At 44.3% G+C, this 14,891-nt stretch overlaps 1 protein-coding gene across 1 annotated transcript in view; it reads right to left on the bottom strand.

Moving 5' to 3' along the window:
* Window positions 1-1,078: 1,078 nt before the first annotated feature.
* Window positions 1,079-14,891, bottom strand: part of LOC106593990 (D-glucuronyl C5-epimerase B) — an 87,604-nt gene continuing 73,791 nt past the window's right edge. The window contains exons 4-6 of the mRNA XM_045689558.1: window positions 13,748-13,999; window positions 6,407-6,699; window positions 1,079-5,529 (exon numbers count right to left, since the gene is read on the bottom strand). Of these exons, the coding sequence (XP_045545514.1) occupies window positions 4,798-5,529; window positions 6,407-6,699; window positions 13,748-13,999 (1,277 nt within the window). The 3' untranslated portion in view covers window positions 1,079-4,797. The remainder of the gene's footprint in view (window positions 5,530-6,406; window positions 6,700-13,747; window positions 14,000-14,891) is intronic.

Raw genomic sequence — 14,891 nt, 5'->3', positions numbered from 1 at the left:
CGAGACAAAGCGCCAAGCCAAACACTGTAATTAGCTGGTTTGGTAAGTCAATGGCAGCAATCAGGGAATGATCACATGGTCTTTGGTTAATGATCATCTCTGCTGTTCCATTGTCTGAAATAGATATTGCTAAAACTATCTGCATTCGATAACAATGTTTATTCTGCTTCTGAATTAGATAAGCATCGGTGTTTAAAATAGGTCAGAGGGATCATAAACCAAGCAAAGATTAGAAAAAGCAAATCAAATGTAATGAGAAAGTTCCAGCTACCTCTAAGACTTGCAACTTCATAAGCTCCGTCTTACACAATGAAGTGATGACTCGAGGCTTCCTCCATCTTCCTTTCTCTCCCTCTACCTCCCTCTTTCACTCACTCAACTCTTACCTCCCCTGCTTTAATCTGCTCTACTCAACCCCCCCCCCCATCCCATCTACAAACGCCTCACACGGACCCAAACCCAATGAGCGTAGGGTCACCCTGGAGCTAATCTGATCAGACAGACAGTGAAATGAACCCAACTGCAGTGCTCCTCTCCTGGGTCTCCGGACACTCAAAGCACCATGAATTCCTCTAATGCTATCAGAGCCATCTGAATGGCACTAGAGTAGGTGAAGGATGTGGATGGTCCTGTGGAGGGAGGGCCAATGGGGCCAATAAAGAGACAAAGCCTGGAGTCTGGGAAAGGCCTAATTAAAGGGCTGGGAGACAAACTGGCTGTCAGGAGGAAAGGTAATATCATTAGGGTCTGTGGAGAGAGAGAAGGGCTGAAGTCTATAAATGTCAGGAGAGGGGAGCTCTGCTGAGCTCAGGTCGAGCGTCCTCAATGAGTTTCCAATTCAATGTGCTTAAACTCACCCGGGTTCCATCCATTAGGTCTTTCCTCAGGTTTGTGTTTTGTGGGTGTAGAGGACTGATCACTTAATGGAAGTAGACTATCGGATTGTAACTCAATCGTCTCGTCCGAAACGAGTTGTGCATTTTGATACACCTTGATTGATTAATCTTCTAAGCAATTAAAGAGTATTAAACAGGAACATGGCTGCATATTTGAAGAAAGAGATCATTGGACGTCAACATTAAGAAAAATGTATTTATTTTACAACTTTAAAAAGCGACTTTTAAGCACAAAGATTCACTCTTATATATAAACACTTTTTCTCTGCATAAAAAAATGGTAGCATGTGCACATTGTGCTTGTCTGTACAACCGCTCTCTGGGCGCCCCTCGGCAGCTGGGACACAGTCTACATTTTATTGCATAAGTCACATGTGATCCGCACATGTCAATTTACAGGATAGTGGAAAGAATCAAGTTGAAAAGGAGAGAAAATAAAGACTAGAAAGATTCCATTACACAGTGAAAAACAATAGCAGCTTTCAAAAGGAAGGCGTTGCACATTGTCCAGAAGAAAGAAAATCCAACAGAAATATAGACCAACGAATGGAGCCTGTGATTGTGCTTTACTCAACAACAACAAACAAAACAGCTGACCCTAAAGCAAATCCTTCCACCATGTAAAGCAACGCTAAACAAAACAAGCTGGTAAACTACAACCCCCTCCAGGAGGATCTGCAGTTAGGAGCCTATTTTTCCCTTTGAAATATGACCGAGCACTAACACTAGAGGTACGGTTGCACACATCCCATTAGACAGGCCAGTTTTACTTATCTTCTGTTAACTACAACTTCCCACGCTACTCTATTAGAATCTACATTTCAAAAACTACATTTTTCAAAAGGCAGTTGATTCCCCCCGTTGTCTCTGAGGGGGGAAGGCAAGAAACTCTTGTTTAAGCATTATCGTTTGTCATCTTGCAATATCTCAGACTTGAGACTGACAAACAAAATGCTTCATGGAAAATCTGCAGAAACAAAAAAAAGAAGAATAACACCTCAAACAACCTGGACTTTTAAAGACTTTGGTCTGAACAAAATGAAGCTCTCAATAAACAGGCCCTATCGGTATGCCTCACTGTCCCAATATCCTTTTAATGAATGTACTTCATTCTTAGTCCCGTCAAAGTATGAAATATGCATAGTGGTATTCATGTGAAGAAATGAGATTGAATAGAAATGATCAACCAATGATTAAGAGAATCAAACAATATCCATTGAATATCCAAATCAGGGGATCTCAAGTTATGACAGGTTCAGAGTGCAATTTCTCAGCAACCAATGACTTGGCCTCCAGAATGAAACCAGAGCAGGGCACAAGAGGGCAAGGGTCACAGAGGGTGAAGAGGTGACCATCTGAACCCTGTGACTGACATGGAACCTGGGAGATCAGATGGAGCAGGTACACACACACACACTACCTGGTCTCAGATGCGTTTGTGCAGTCTTGTGAAATCCTATGGTCATTGTCGTGCTAAAACAGATCTGGGACCAGGCTAGGAAACACAAGGTTGGGGCTTTGAGTTTGAGAACTTCTGCACCTCGACTGACACTGAATTTCACTGAGTAAATGAAGGTTAAACCTCATTGACTAAACCATTTCCTCTGCATGTTCTAATGAAAACATGTAGCTCACGCCAAGCTCTTCTTACGGTCTCCTCTCTGACAGCAGTACCAGACTCACACCAGTAGTAGGTTTTCCTTTCATTATTTTATACGTCATTGGCATCACCTCAAAGAGCGAGGGCCAACGTCACTAAAATAGCCGGATTTCGTCCTTTATCAAGTTAAAAAGTGATTTAGGAAAAATGGGAGAAATGGAGTGGTCCTTTGAACAAAGAACATTTCAATCCTCTTACGCACTTTAGAATTCCTGTAGCCGGTTGGAGACGGTGAACCCGATCCATCTGTACCACAGAACATCCTTTTCACAAACCATCTTTGATCTGACTCCATATCAGTCAGGAGTGAAACCGTCTTCTTGGGCTTGGCCAGCCATTGTTTACCAGTCAGTTAAAAGCTGAATCATTCCTTGCTGCACCACCGACAGGCTCTCAAGACTCAAGCCTATTAACCGTCTGAATTAGAGGTGGCTCTGCAACCCTCTTCACTCACATCCACCTGTCAATAGGCCAGGCAGGGAGATTAAACAGGCCTGAGCCCACGCATGCTAACGGATGGGAGAAAGACTGACTGTCATTAGCTTGCTTTCCGCTAGCGTCTCCGTGTGCCAAGAATTAGGGCAGCGTTCAAAACAACCTCAGCCGCCGGCGATGTTCTTGTTGAGAAACTAAAGATGTTGACAGTGTTCCTCGAACAACATGACGCCTCAATCTGCCCACTCTCTCACACACGCGCAGACACACACACTTCCAGAATTGTAGTGTAGTGATTAGCAAATGATTGATCTCATTTCCAGATGATTGATAGAGTAATGAAAATGTAGTGTAGTAGCTAGTATTTCTGACAATTAATGTAAAATAGGATATGATGTCAGTGTTACTGAAACAATAACAATAGTCAAAGAAATTACATTCATCTACATTTCATTTGCTGATCAGACACTCACAACTGGAGAGGGTTCACGAAAATCAACCCACGGTGAAATTAAAATCAGTGAAATCACTAAGGAAGAATTCAAGATGGATTTATAATGGACATGAACAGAGCTCCAGTCTCAGACTGAAGGGAGGGCGGCCATTTCCTGGCAATAGGAAAAGATAGGATGTAATGTAACGACTATAGCGAATGCCTCTGGCTCCAGTATGTGAAGGATGATGGGCCGACCCCAGGGAGCTGTAATGGGAGCTGTAATGGGAGCTAGTTGTGGCCGGGGATCAGGGATGCTGCCTCCCCTTACTGGGCTGAAATACAACCCGTGTCTCAGAGCAATCAAACTGACCTGAGAGCAGCTACACGGACACCGCCCCTGAACAGACTACGGGGCTCCGCAGGGCTCAATCTTCGCCACCCAAAATGAGATTGTGGTGAGGTGGTTATGAGGCCTATGGGAATGGGATGTTTTCTGGAAGGGGCGAGATGTTGCTACCCCTAAGAGCTGATCGCAAGTCAGATCTATTTATTGGATACTGATGTTTTAGGTTGGGATTGGGTTAAAATAAACTGATTCTACATCAACTGGGGTTACTCATGATAATCCAGGGGAGCGATTGTTAGTGAATGACGATAGTAGCTCCTTATCTTTCTACTCTGAACACCAATCAGTGGACTATTTACTTTCATAGAACAAATAACATTTGGTACGTTCAAAACAACTATCAATGTTGTTGGAAACCTGGTCGGCTGGGGGAAAACTCTCCTCCAAAAAGAGTCTTTATAAATTAGTCTCCTCCAAATAAAAGACGCATATCATACTCCATCTAGTATTTACAGTATCGTTTCAGTCAGCTAGTTCTTCCGCCGTCCCAAAACACAGATGAAACAGTAAACAAAAAGACAATTGGAGGGGAGACTAGTGAAGGAATAAAGTGTTGGAACAAAGCTATTCAATAAACCCACTCAAGACATTCTTCTTCTGTAGCATCCTGATGAGTGAAGAGACAAATAGGAGGGGGGGGCACCCTTTTTCTCCCATACACACAGACACACTCCCTGAAGCTACGTTTGCACAGAATTACAACAGCTAGCTCGGAATAGACCACAGCTGCAATTACAGTGGCAAAAATAAGACCAGGGCCTGTAACGGGCACCACAAACATTTACCACTTTTAGACTGCAATAGACTGAATGCACCTTTCACCTTCTCTGAAACCTTACCAGATCACACACACTTAGCTACGTAGGCTTTACACACAGATAGATGTGCACACCCACACACATACAAAAATCACCCGGTTCCCTCCCACACCTTCCCCAAAGAGTTTATGGTCCAGGACCGGCTCCTAGTTGTGCTTGGCCCGTCCCCCCTTCAGGTAGCTCTTCCAGCGCTTCACCACGTCCCGGAAGATGGGCGCGTTATCGATGGACGCCAGCAGCTGCAGCTGGTTGATGTGCGTGGTGTGGTAGTCCCAGCGTGCCAGGTTGGGGGCTGTGCCCAGCATGTAGTGCCGCAGGTCGTAGATGCTGCCTGAGCCCGTGTCGTACAGTGGCAGCATGGCCTTCAGGGACTCCATGCCCCTAGAGAACAACAGGCCAGACTCCCGGCCTAGTTTCTCGCCCGCCGTCTCGGCCAGATCGTGGAGACCGAGCAGCGAGTAGATAAAGCCGTTGAGCACGAAGGAGCCTGGTGTAGTGGGGTACTCCTCGTACCAGTCGTACTTGTTCATGAAGACAGCCTTAACGCCGTGCTGTTCAGAGGGCAGCTTGTAGGGGCCGGTGGCCCGCAGCGCAGCGTTCAGGTACGTCTGGTCCTTGGTGAGCAGGTAGGCACGGACCAGAGTCGACATGGCCTGGCCCTGCGCCATGGCGGAGTACCAGCCGGGCTCCAGGGGGCGGAAGCCCTCACCCAACTTGCGTGTGACCATGATGGGCCATCCGCCACGCTCGTCCTGGTTGCGCAGCAGCCAGTCACTGGCGGCGAAGAAAGCAGCCGTGTGCGCTGTGGTGGCGATGGTGACGTTGTCGATGGCGCCGCGCCCGCGGACTATCAGTCGCACAACCCGCCGCGGCATCACCTGGAAACGGGGGGGGGCAGGTTGTTTAGTTTAACTGAAGCCATGTTTAACATGATAGGAACATTAACTCTTCCTACCAAGATTCACACAACTTTTACTTCTAAGTTTCTTGTACTTTATAACCTTATGGGTTATATGCTGATTTGGTAACTAACATTAAAAAATATATTTTAACACTGTAAATAGTATCTTATGGTCTTAACCAACATGTTTAAATGTATTGTTTGGTTAAAATGTATTATTGTTTCTATACATTTTGTTGTTTCTCTACAGCAGGGCTCTCCAACCCTGTTCCCGGAGAGCTACCCTCCTGTAGGTTCTCTCTCCAACCCTGTTCCCGGAGAGCTACCCTCCTGTAGGTTCTCTCTCCAACCCTGTTCCCGGAGAGCTACCCTCCTGTAGGTTCTCTCTCCAACCCTGTTCCCGGAGAGCTACCCTCCTGTAGGTTCTCTCTCCAACCCTGTTCCCGGAGAGCTACCCTCCTGTAGGTTTTTCACTACAACCCTGTTCCTGGAGACCTACCCTCCTGTAGGTTTTCACTACAACCCTGTGCCTGGAGAACCACCCTCCTGTAGGTTTTCACTACAACCCTGTTCCTGGAGAGCTACCCTCCTGTAGGTTTTCACTACAACCCTGTTCCTGGAGAGCTACCCTCCTGTAGGTTCACTACAACCCTGTGCCTGGAGAACCACCCTCCTGTAGGTTTTTCACTACACCCCTAATCTACCGCAGCCGATTCTAATAATTAGCTGGTTGATAATTTGTAAGTCGCTCTGGATAAGAGCGTCTGCTAAATGACTTAAATGTAAATGATAAACTGAATCAACTGGGGTTTGGAGAGCCCTGCTCTAACACAATTAAGACTGAAGGTGCTGACCTTGGTGGCCTTGACGGCCTTGGTGTTGGACAGGCCCACGCCCTTCCTCAGGTCGGTCAGCAGGTCCCGGGTGACAGTGGACCAGGCGGCACGGGGTCCGATGCCGTAGGTGATGTCGCGGCCGCTGAAGGCGATGAGCTGAGTGGAGGTGACATAGTGGATGATGAAGGGCGCGCCCTTCTCCGTGGTCTCAAGCACCACAGACACACTTCCGTTGGAGGTGAACTTGAGGTCGAAGGAGATGATAAAGTCCTTGGAGTTGCCCAGGGGGAGGGAGACACCTTCAGAGTTCTCTGTAGTGACGGGAGGGAGAAACAACATGGTGGGTTTAATGGTTTCACAGTTCTTCACAGCACTGGTACTCACTAGGGTCCAACCTTCTCTGAACTAATGAGAATGTGTGTATTTGGGTTTGTTCTCATGGTTACTAACAGGGTGAGGGAGATTTTGAAGTTGGATTTTTTTGTAACAAAGCGCTGTATTTAGAAAAAGGCCCATCACACCCAAGACAGTTTGTCTTAAACGTGCAGCATCATAAAGCGCTACCGTGTCATTCTAAGGACAGCTTTCTGTAGGCTTGCATTGTAATAGGACTTTGAGAAGTCTCTCTTCTTCCCCCCCCCAACAGATGCATGGGTTCTGAGAGAAAGTCCCCCTGGATAGTATAAATAAATAAATAAATATATATATATATATAGCGAGAAGAGAGGTAGTTGGGAGATAAGGAAAATAGACCAAGGTGCTGCTCAGCCCATATCCTAATTAGACCCCTAAAATAAAAAAAATAAAAAACAACATCCAAATTCAGAACTAAAAATTGGATAATCTAAGTCAACAACCATACTTAAACCGCATCAAGAGACCACTTTTGAGGTCTGGGAAAATGTTTAGTGTGCAGTCACCCTTTAATTCCAGTGTGCACCTAGCAAGAGGCTGTTTAGCTGTGTTTTTCTAGCACACATTTGCATTGTCCCACGTGGGTAGAGTTTACAGAACTAATACCCACTGGATTGATGTAAATAATAATGATATTCTGCCAGGTAAACACAGGCTACTCTGCAGTTAATATTTCATTTAGAATGTTTTTGGGAAGGCCTTTCCATCTATTGGGAGATTTATCATTAGCATCATCGCTAACGGCTACACAAAGTGATAGCAGCGCACACCGCCCATACAGCATACAGACAGGGAGGAATTCTCCTTGCCTCTTCCGAAAGTTGCAGGAAATACGAATCACTCTGTTCATGTCATGATAAACTTGGGCAAATGAATACATGCTTTTATACATTTAGTTTATTCCCTACTGATAAGTTCAATACATTGTTGAATTCTGTTTTATTGTCTGGATTCAGTCCACATCTCGCACTGCAACACTTCCTTAGGCAACAGCCCAGCATGGAACACAGTTTGACAATACTACTAGGAAATGTTGAATCCCTCACACACACACACACACACACACACACACACACACATACAGTACCAGTCAAAAGTTTGGACACACCTTCTCATTCAAGGGTTTTTCACACAAGAGTATGTAAAGCTCTCATCACACCAAAGGGTGGCTACTTTGAAGAATCTCAAATATAAAATATATTTTGATTTGTTAAACACTTTTTTGGTTACTACATGACTCCATGTGTTATTTCATAGTTCTGATGTCTTCACAATTACACTGCAACGTAGAAAATAGTAAAAAATAAAAAACTGGAATAAGTAGGTGTCCAAACTTTTGACTGGTACTGTATATGTATAGATACACACACTTCCTTCCAGAATTCATCTTCTGAACTTATCCCAAAATGTTCAGGCCCCTTGTCAGCGGCTAAGCCTTGCTCCCTCCCCCCTACTAAGTCTGCACCCCACAGCACTCTGAAAACACTCAGCGGAGGAGGCACTGTTAAACATTCAGAAAGAGAGTGCACACACAGACAGAGAGGCACACACAGACAGAGAGGCACACACAGACAGAGAGGCACACACAGACAGAGAGGCCCCTTGTCAGCACACAGACAGAGAGGCACAGTCAGGCTGGCAGGCAGGGCCCCAGGTTTCTACAGCTCTTTAATGCACTCATAAATCCATTACTTAAGGCAACCCAGAGAGTAAGTGGATTTGTACCGTGGCCCTGTGATTACTCTGCCATCAATAAATGATGGGCCGGGAATACAGACGAGATCCCATCTCCTCTCTGATGCTGCTCATCACCGGGGTTGAGAGAGACAATATGCCAGGTTGTCTGCTGCTCATCACCGGGGTTGAGAGAGACAATATGCCAGGTTGTCTGCGGCACAGGTGCACTAATACATACATTGCCTTCATTAAGTATTTACACACCTTGACTTTTTCCACATTATGTTGAGATACAGACTGGATTTAAAATGGATTACATTGAGATTGTGTGTCACAGATCTACACACAGCACCCCATAATGTCAGTGGAAATCTGTTTTTGGTAAATATTTCTAATGAATAAAAATGAAAAGCTGAAATTAGTCAATAAGTATTCTACCCAGATATTTTTATTTTTTTACATTGGATAAAAGTAGCGACTCAGAGCTACAAAATGGTATATCATACACTACAGAACAATGGGAAAGTAATTATGCTTTGAAAATTGACAAACTTGTAACCTCATTTTTGAGAAAATGGCCCTTGAATGTTTTGGTACACCTACTGGAGAGCTCTTTTGTCTACACCCATTCAGCATCGTTCACACTCGCTTTAGCTCCACCCATCTCTTTAAGGATTCACATGTAAGGCCATGTACTAAACAACCAAAGACATCAAGACTAAAGGCTGGTTTATACTACGGGTGTGTTTGTAATTTAATTTGAAGAGCAGGAGAGCGCGCTCTAGGTGTTTCGTAAACTCAGAGTGTTGTCAGATTGTCTGTTGGTAAATTGAGCCTTTCGCTCTCTTAGCGTTCAGAGCGCACACTGGACGCTCTAGCACAAGGAGTAGGGTTCATCCCAGCGTTCTGACCTCACAACAGCAGTCAAGCACCCAAGCTAACGTTGGCTAGCTTGCTAGCTACTGCCAGACCAAAAAATGAGAGAACAGATCACTCCGACCATTTTACTCACCCTGGCAGAGCTGATTAGGCTGTTTTTATGTTATCCAGAATGTTGGTGACTAACTGTAGTGCTGGCAACAATTTAATTCAGATTTTTTTGCCAACGTTTACTGATACCGGCCATATTCAACGGGTGTTGAGCTATCGTATATTTGTCAGTTATTCTGCGCTCTGGCACACTCAGACGAGAGTGCTCTGAAATCAAAGTAGATAGCTGGTAAATTCGCTCTGGCTAACTCTAGCGACAGTTGTCGCAGTGACATCATGAACATTCTATTGACATGGTTACTTGCAGTGGAGTCTTTTGTTTAGACATGTAGCTATCTAGCTAAACAATGAACCATAATCCAAACTTATAACGTTACTACTCTGCATTAATTTATAGGTAGCTAACCAACCAGGTTCAATGTTAGCTAGCTAACATTAGGCTTTAACTAGCAATGCAAATGGCTCAGATACGTGTATGATCTGTGTAGTAATATTATTCGTAACGTTAGCAAGCGAGCCTGCTAACGCTAGCTAGCTAAAACATTTACGTTCAAATGGCTCTCCTGTGAAGTAGTGACGCATGACATACTCCTAGTTTCCTGAAACGAGTCACAATTATCTTTAAGGTCCCTCAGTTGAGCAGTGAATTTCAACCACAAAGACAAGGGAGGTTTTCCAATTGTACACAAAGAAGGGCACCTACTGGTAGATGTGTAATAAAAAAAGCAGACATTGAATATCACTTTCAGCATGTTACAATTACTAATTCAACTTTGGATGGTGCATCAATACACCCAGTCACTACAAAGATACAGGCGTCCTTCCTAACACAGTTGCCCGAGAGGAAGGAAACCGCTCAGGGATTTCACCATGAAGCTAACAGTGAGGGATTTTTTCTTTAGTGGCTGTGAAAGGAGATAACTGAGGATGAATCAATAGCATTGTAGTTACTCCACAATACTAACATAAATGACAGAAGGAAAAAGAAGCCCATACAGAAGAAAAAAATATTCCAAAACATGCATCCTGTTTGCAATAAGGCACTAAAGTAATACTTTATTTTTTTTAAAAAGGCAAAGAAATGAACTTTTTGTCTTGAATACAAAACGTTATGTTTGAATACAAAACGTTATGTTTGGGGCAAATCCAACAATACGTCACCGAATACCTCTTAATATTTTCAAGCATGGTGGTGGCTGCATCATGTTGTTATAGGTATGCTTGTCATCAGCAAGGACTAGGGAAGTTTTTAGGAAAAAAATTAATGGAATAGCGCTAAGAACAGGCAAAATCCTAGAGGAAAACATGGTTGTCTGCTTTCCAACAGACACTGGGAGACAAATTCACCTTTCATCAGGACAATTACCTAAAACACAAGGCCAAATACACACTGGAGTTGCTTACCAAGACAACGTTCCTGAGTGGCCTAGTTATAGTTTTGATTTAAATCAGCTTGAAAATCTATGGCAAAAATCCCAGAAAGACTCACTGCTGGAATCACTGCCAAAGGTGATTGTAACATGTATTAACTCAGGGGTTTGAATACTTATCTAATCAAGATATAGTGTTCATTTTAAATAAATTAAAAACACATTTTCTTCCACTATGAAAGTATTTTGTGCAGATCAGTAACATTTCTTTTTTTACAATTAAATCCATTTTAATCCCACATTGTTAACGACAAAATGTGGAAAAAGTTAAGGGGCGTGAATACTTCCTGAAGGCACACGAATATACTAAAACATCTGTACTTTTTAGAAACTAGAACAAAACGGTTTGAGTACTATAATTTGTTACTTTCGATACTTTTGTCAAATGTGTCTCACAAATCAAGTCTATCAGCGCTGCAAATGTCCCCCACATACTCACTGTTAGCCTGCACTGGGAGTCTGGGCTACATGTTAGCTCCACATACTCACTGTTAGCCTGCACTGGGAGTCTGGGCTGCATCATGTTAGCTCCACATACTCACTGTTAGCTTGCACTGAGAGTCTGGGCTGCATCATGTTAGCTCCACATACTCACTGTTAGCCTGCAATGGGAGTCTGGGCTGCATCATGTTAGCTCCACATACTCACTGTTAGCTTGCACTGGGAGTCTGGGCTGCATTATTTTAGCTCCTCACTCATGATGCACAGAAGTCAACACACTTGAATAATGTGACACAGCATGTAATACTTTACAATGCAAGAAGATACCGGTAGCTTCCAGCTTCGTAGGCTAACTTTCTACCAAAAACGTAATTAATTCACTTTATCGGTATCCCTCACGTCTCTCTCTCTGTCAAAGATTTATTGCCTCAGAGAACTGAGGGCTCCGACAGGCCGTACCCCTCTTGGCTGGTGAACGACTTCATTACTAGTTAAAGAGACAGTGGCAATTTTATAAAAGAAGCTACTTCTACGCAAATGTTGTTGATCGGTACAATAACATAAGGGTCACATGGAAGGGAAACAGATTTTCATGGGGTACAGATGACATCAGCCAAAACAAGCTGAATAACTCAACGCATGCACACACGCCTACTGAATATGCATTCACCTGTATTGTGGATAGACCTAGGCTACATCTTGATTTACCCAGTTTATCAATAGAGATAAACCATTCAAAAAGGTATTACCATGTTGTTGTTATGTAGTTAGATTGTTTAATTGGTTCATTAATACATACATGGCTGTATCTGAAGAAGTCTGACGTAAAACATTTCAAATGTAATGATATTGAACTCAAAAGATGCCCAGCAATTGAACAGAGCAGTACCTGAGTTCATCTGTCTGGATCAAGTGCCATTCTGTGGCTTTGGCTAATATGCCTTCTGTTTTTGCTGAGGTATCATTTTGGTATCGAGCATTGTGATACTAAACCTGGTATCCAAATTAAAATGCAGGTATCGTGACACACTGACGACCCTCCCACTCTGTCTGCCGAATTCTCTCTTTGCTCTTGTTTTCCTTAATAGGATGTCGGTGGGCAGCCCTCCCTCCTGGGAGGGTCGTCAGCAAAATGGGACACCTGGGCTCGGGTGTGTCCCAGGATAAATGCACCTCCTCCCCATTCATTGGGGAGACTCTCTCCATGCAGACACAGATTTTGGTTGTGGCTGTTTGCTTTGGCACCTTTCAACACCCCTCATTATCACATTTATGCACACGACCACTCACTCACACTAGTGATTACTGACTACACACACACCATTGTTAATTATATTTAGTTTACTTTAGTTAAAGAAATATATTTTGTTATTCCTTAACTCCACGTTGTCTCCTTTTTTGTTACGCACTTTGAGCCTGTTTGTGACAACACACACACAAATACAAACCCAGGTACTCAATTGCGCTCACACACACACACTTATTTAGGCCTATCGAAACACATAAGCACTCACACATTCATAGACCACAGCTCTAGCCATATGGGGCTTAGCTAGTGACAACAATTACTCCACTGTCTCCTTATAGAATGGCCCTGCTAATGTTAATGGGGTTTGATCTGCTGCAGGGGGAAAACTGCATTACAGGATGATCAACAAAAGAATGGGTATCAGCGCCCAGAATCCAGGCGCCTCTCTGCCATTGACGACTGAGACATACAGTAGTGACCACAATCTGCTCTGTATGGGATGAGTAGGCCACAGGCTTCCAATCAAATGAAACTCATTGATCCGCTTGTCAGATACCCAAGGGGGGGATTGTGGGAGGGAGGGAGAGAGAGGGGGATTGTGGGGGAGGGAGAGAGAGGGGGATTGTGGGAGTTCATTCTAGTAGGTTGATGTTTGTCGTCATGTCTTGTCCTGGAGGCAGAACTGAGCAACTTCCCTTTAGATAGGCCAGCTGAAAAGTCAACATTGGGTTAGCAGTGGGTTAAGGTTAAAATATAATGACTTTGTGGCTGTGCAGAGTTGCCTCAAGAAGATTCATGTGGAAAAAAACATTAACCTGAGTAATTCTATGGGGACTAAGAAAGATGAGTAGAGAGGAATAGCCTTCAAAAAAAGATGGAGCGAGAGAGAAGAGGGAAAATGGCCAGACAAAGTTGAGAGCTAGAAAGAGAAATAGACAAAGAGAGCAATCAAGGAGAGGTTGATGATGTACTAATGATCAAGGTCTAAGAAAGCTCTACAGATTGAGGTGAGGACAGAACTGAATAGAGCAGAACATTCCAGCCTCATTTTCAACCACTGCATTCTATCCACCATAGAGATAGAATGATATTCTTGTGCGTTTCTATTTCCATCTACCTCCCCGCACTATAGACATACATGCGCTGCTGCCATCCTACCTGGGGCACTGAACTGGCGCACGGCGGTGGCACGGCCCTTGTCGTGGAGCCGTGTGAGGCTGCAGCCCTTGGGGACCGTCCAGGGCCCGCTGGGTGAGCCCGCGCGGTTGTCCTTCTCCTCGGCCACGTCATACAGCTCCACATGGGGTGGCCGCTCCGTCAGGTTCTTGCTGTAGTGGCTCAGGCCGTACTGGGCGATCTGGATGGCATAGAAGTAGCCCTGGGGACCCCACTGGGTAGAGAGGGGCACGCCTGGGGGAGAGGGAGAGAGCTTACATAATGAAACAGTTGAGGCACTAGCATCACAAAGCACTGACGTCACCTGTGATTACAGATCATGCCTGAGCACCTAGGACGCTACTGAATAATTACTGTCTTGTTTTCAGAGATACTCCATTCTTGATACACTGTGATATCGTTTCGATATCAGTTGCAATTAGTTACCGTTGTGCTATTTTGTTAGGTTTTTTTGCGTTGTTTGTAACTTATTTTGTATATAATGTTGCTGCTACTGTCTCTTATGACCAAAAATAACTTCTGGCCATCAGAACTGGAAGAATCTTTTTCTTTTAACGAGTCCGACAAGAAAGATATACTGCTCTCCTGGGAACAGGCCCAGATCCCCGTCATTTGGGTGAAGAAAAGACGGAGGAAAAGGACGCAGATCGGGCTACCTTCTGAGAACTTTAATCCAGGCAAACAAATCAGTTTTACCTCATTTTTACCAGCATGTCACATGTGAAACCATAGGAAAAACGACTCGACCACATTTACTCCACACACAGAGATGCATACAAAGCTCTCCCCTGCCCTCCATTTGGAAAATCTGACCATAATTCTATCCTCCTGATTCCTGCTTACAAGCAAAAACTAAGGAGGAAGTACCAGTGACTCACTCAATACGGAAGTGGTCAGATGACGTGGATGCTACGCTACAGGACTGTTTTGCTAGCCAAGACTGGAATATGTTCCGGGATACATCCAATGGCATTGAGGAGTACACCTGTCATCGGCTTCATCAATAAGTGCATCGACGACGTCATCCCCAGTGACCGTAGGTACATATCCCAACCAGAAACCATGGATTACAGGCAACATCCGCATCGAGCTAAAGGCTAGAGCTGCCGCTTTCAAGGAGCGGGAC

The sequence above is a fragment of the Salmo salar genome, chromosome ssa11 (genome assembly GCF_905237065.1).
Source record: "Salmo salar chromosome ssa11, Ssal_v3.1, whole genome shotgun sequence".
NCBI lineage: Eukaryota > Metazoa > Chordata > Actinopteri > Salmoniformes > Salmonidae > Salmo > Salmo salar.
This window is presented reverse-complemented; position numbering and strand designations above follow the sequence as displayed.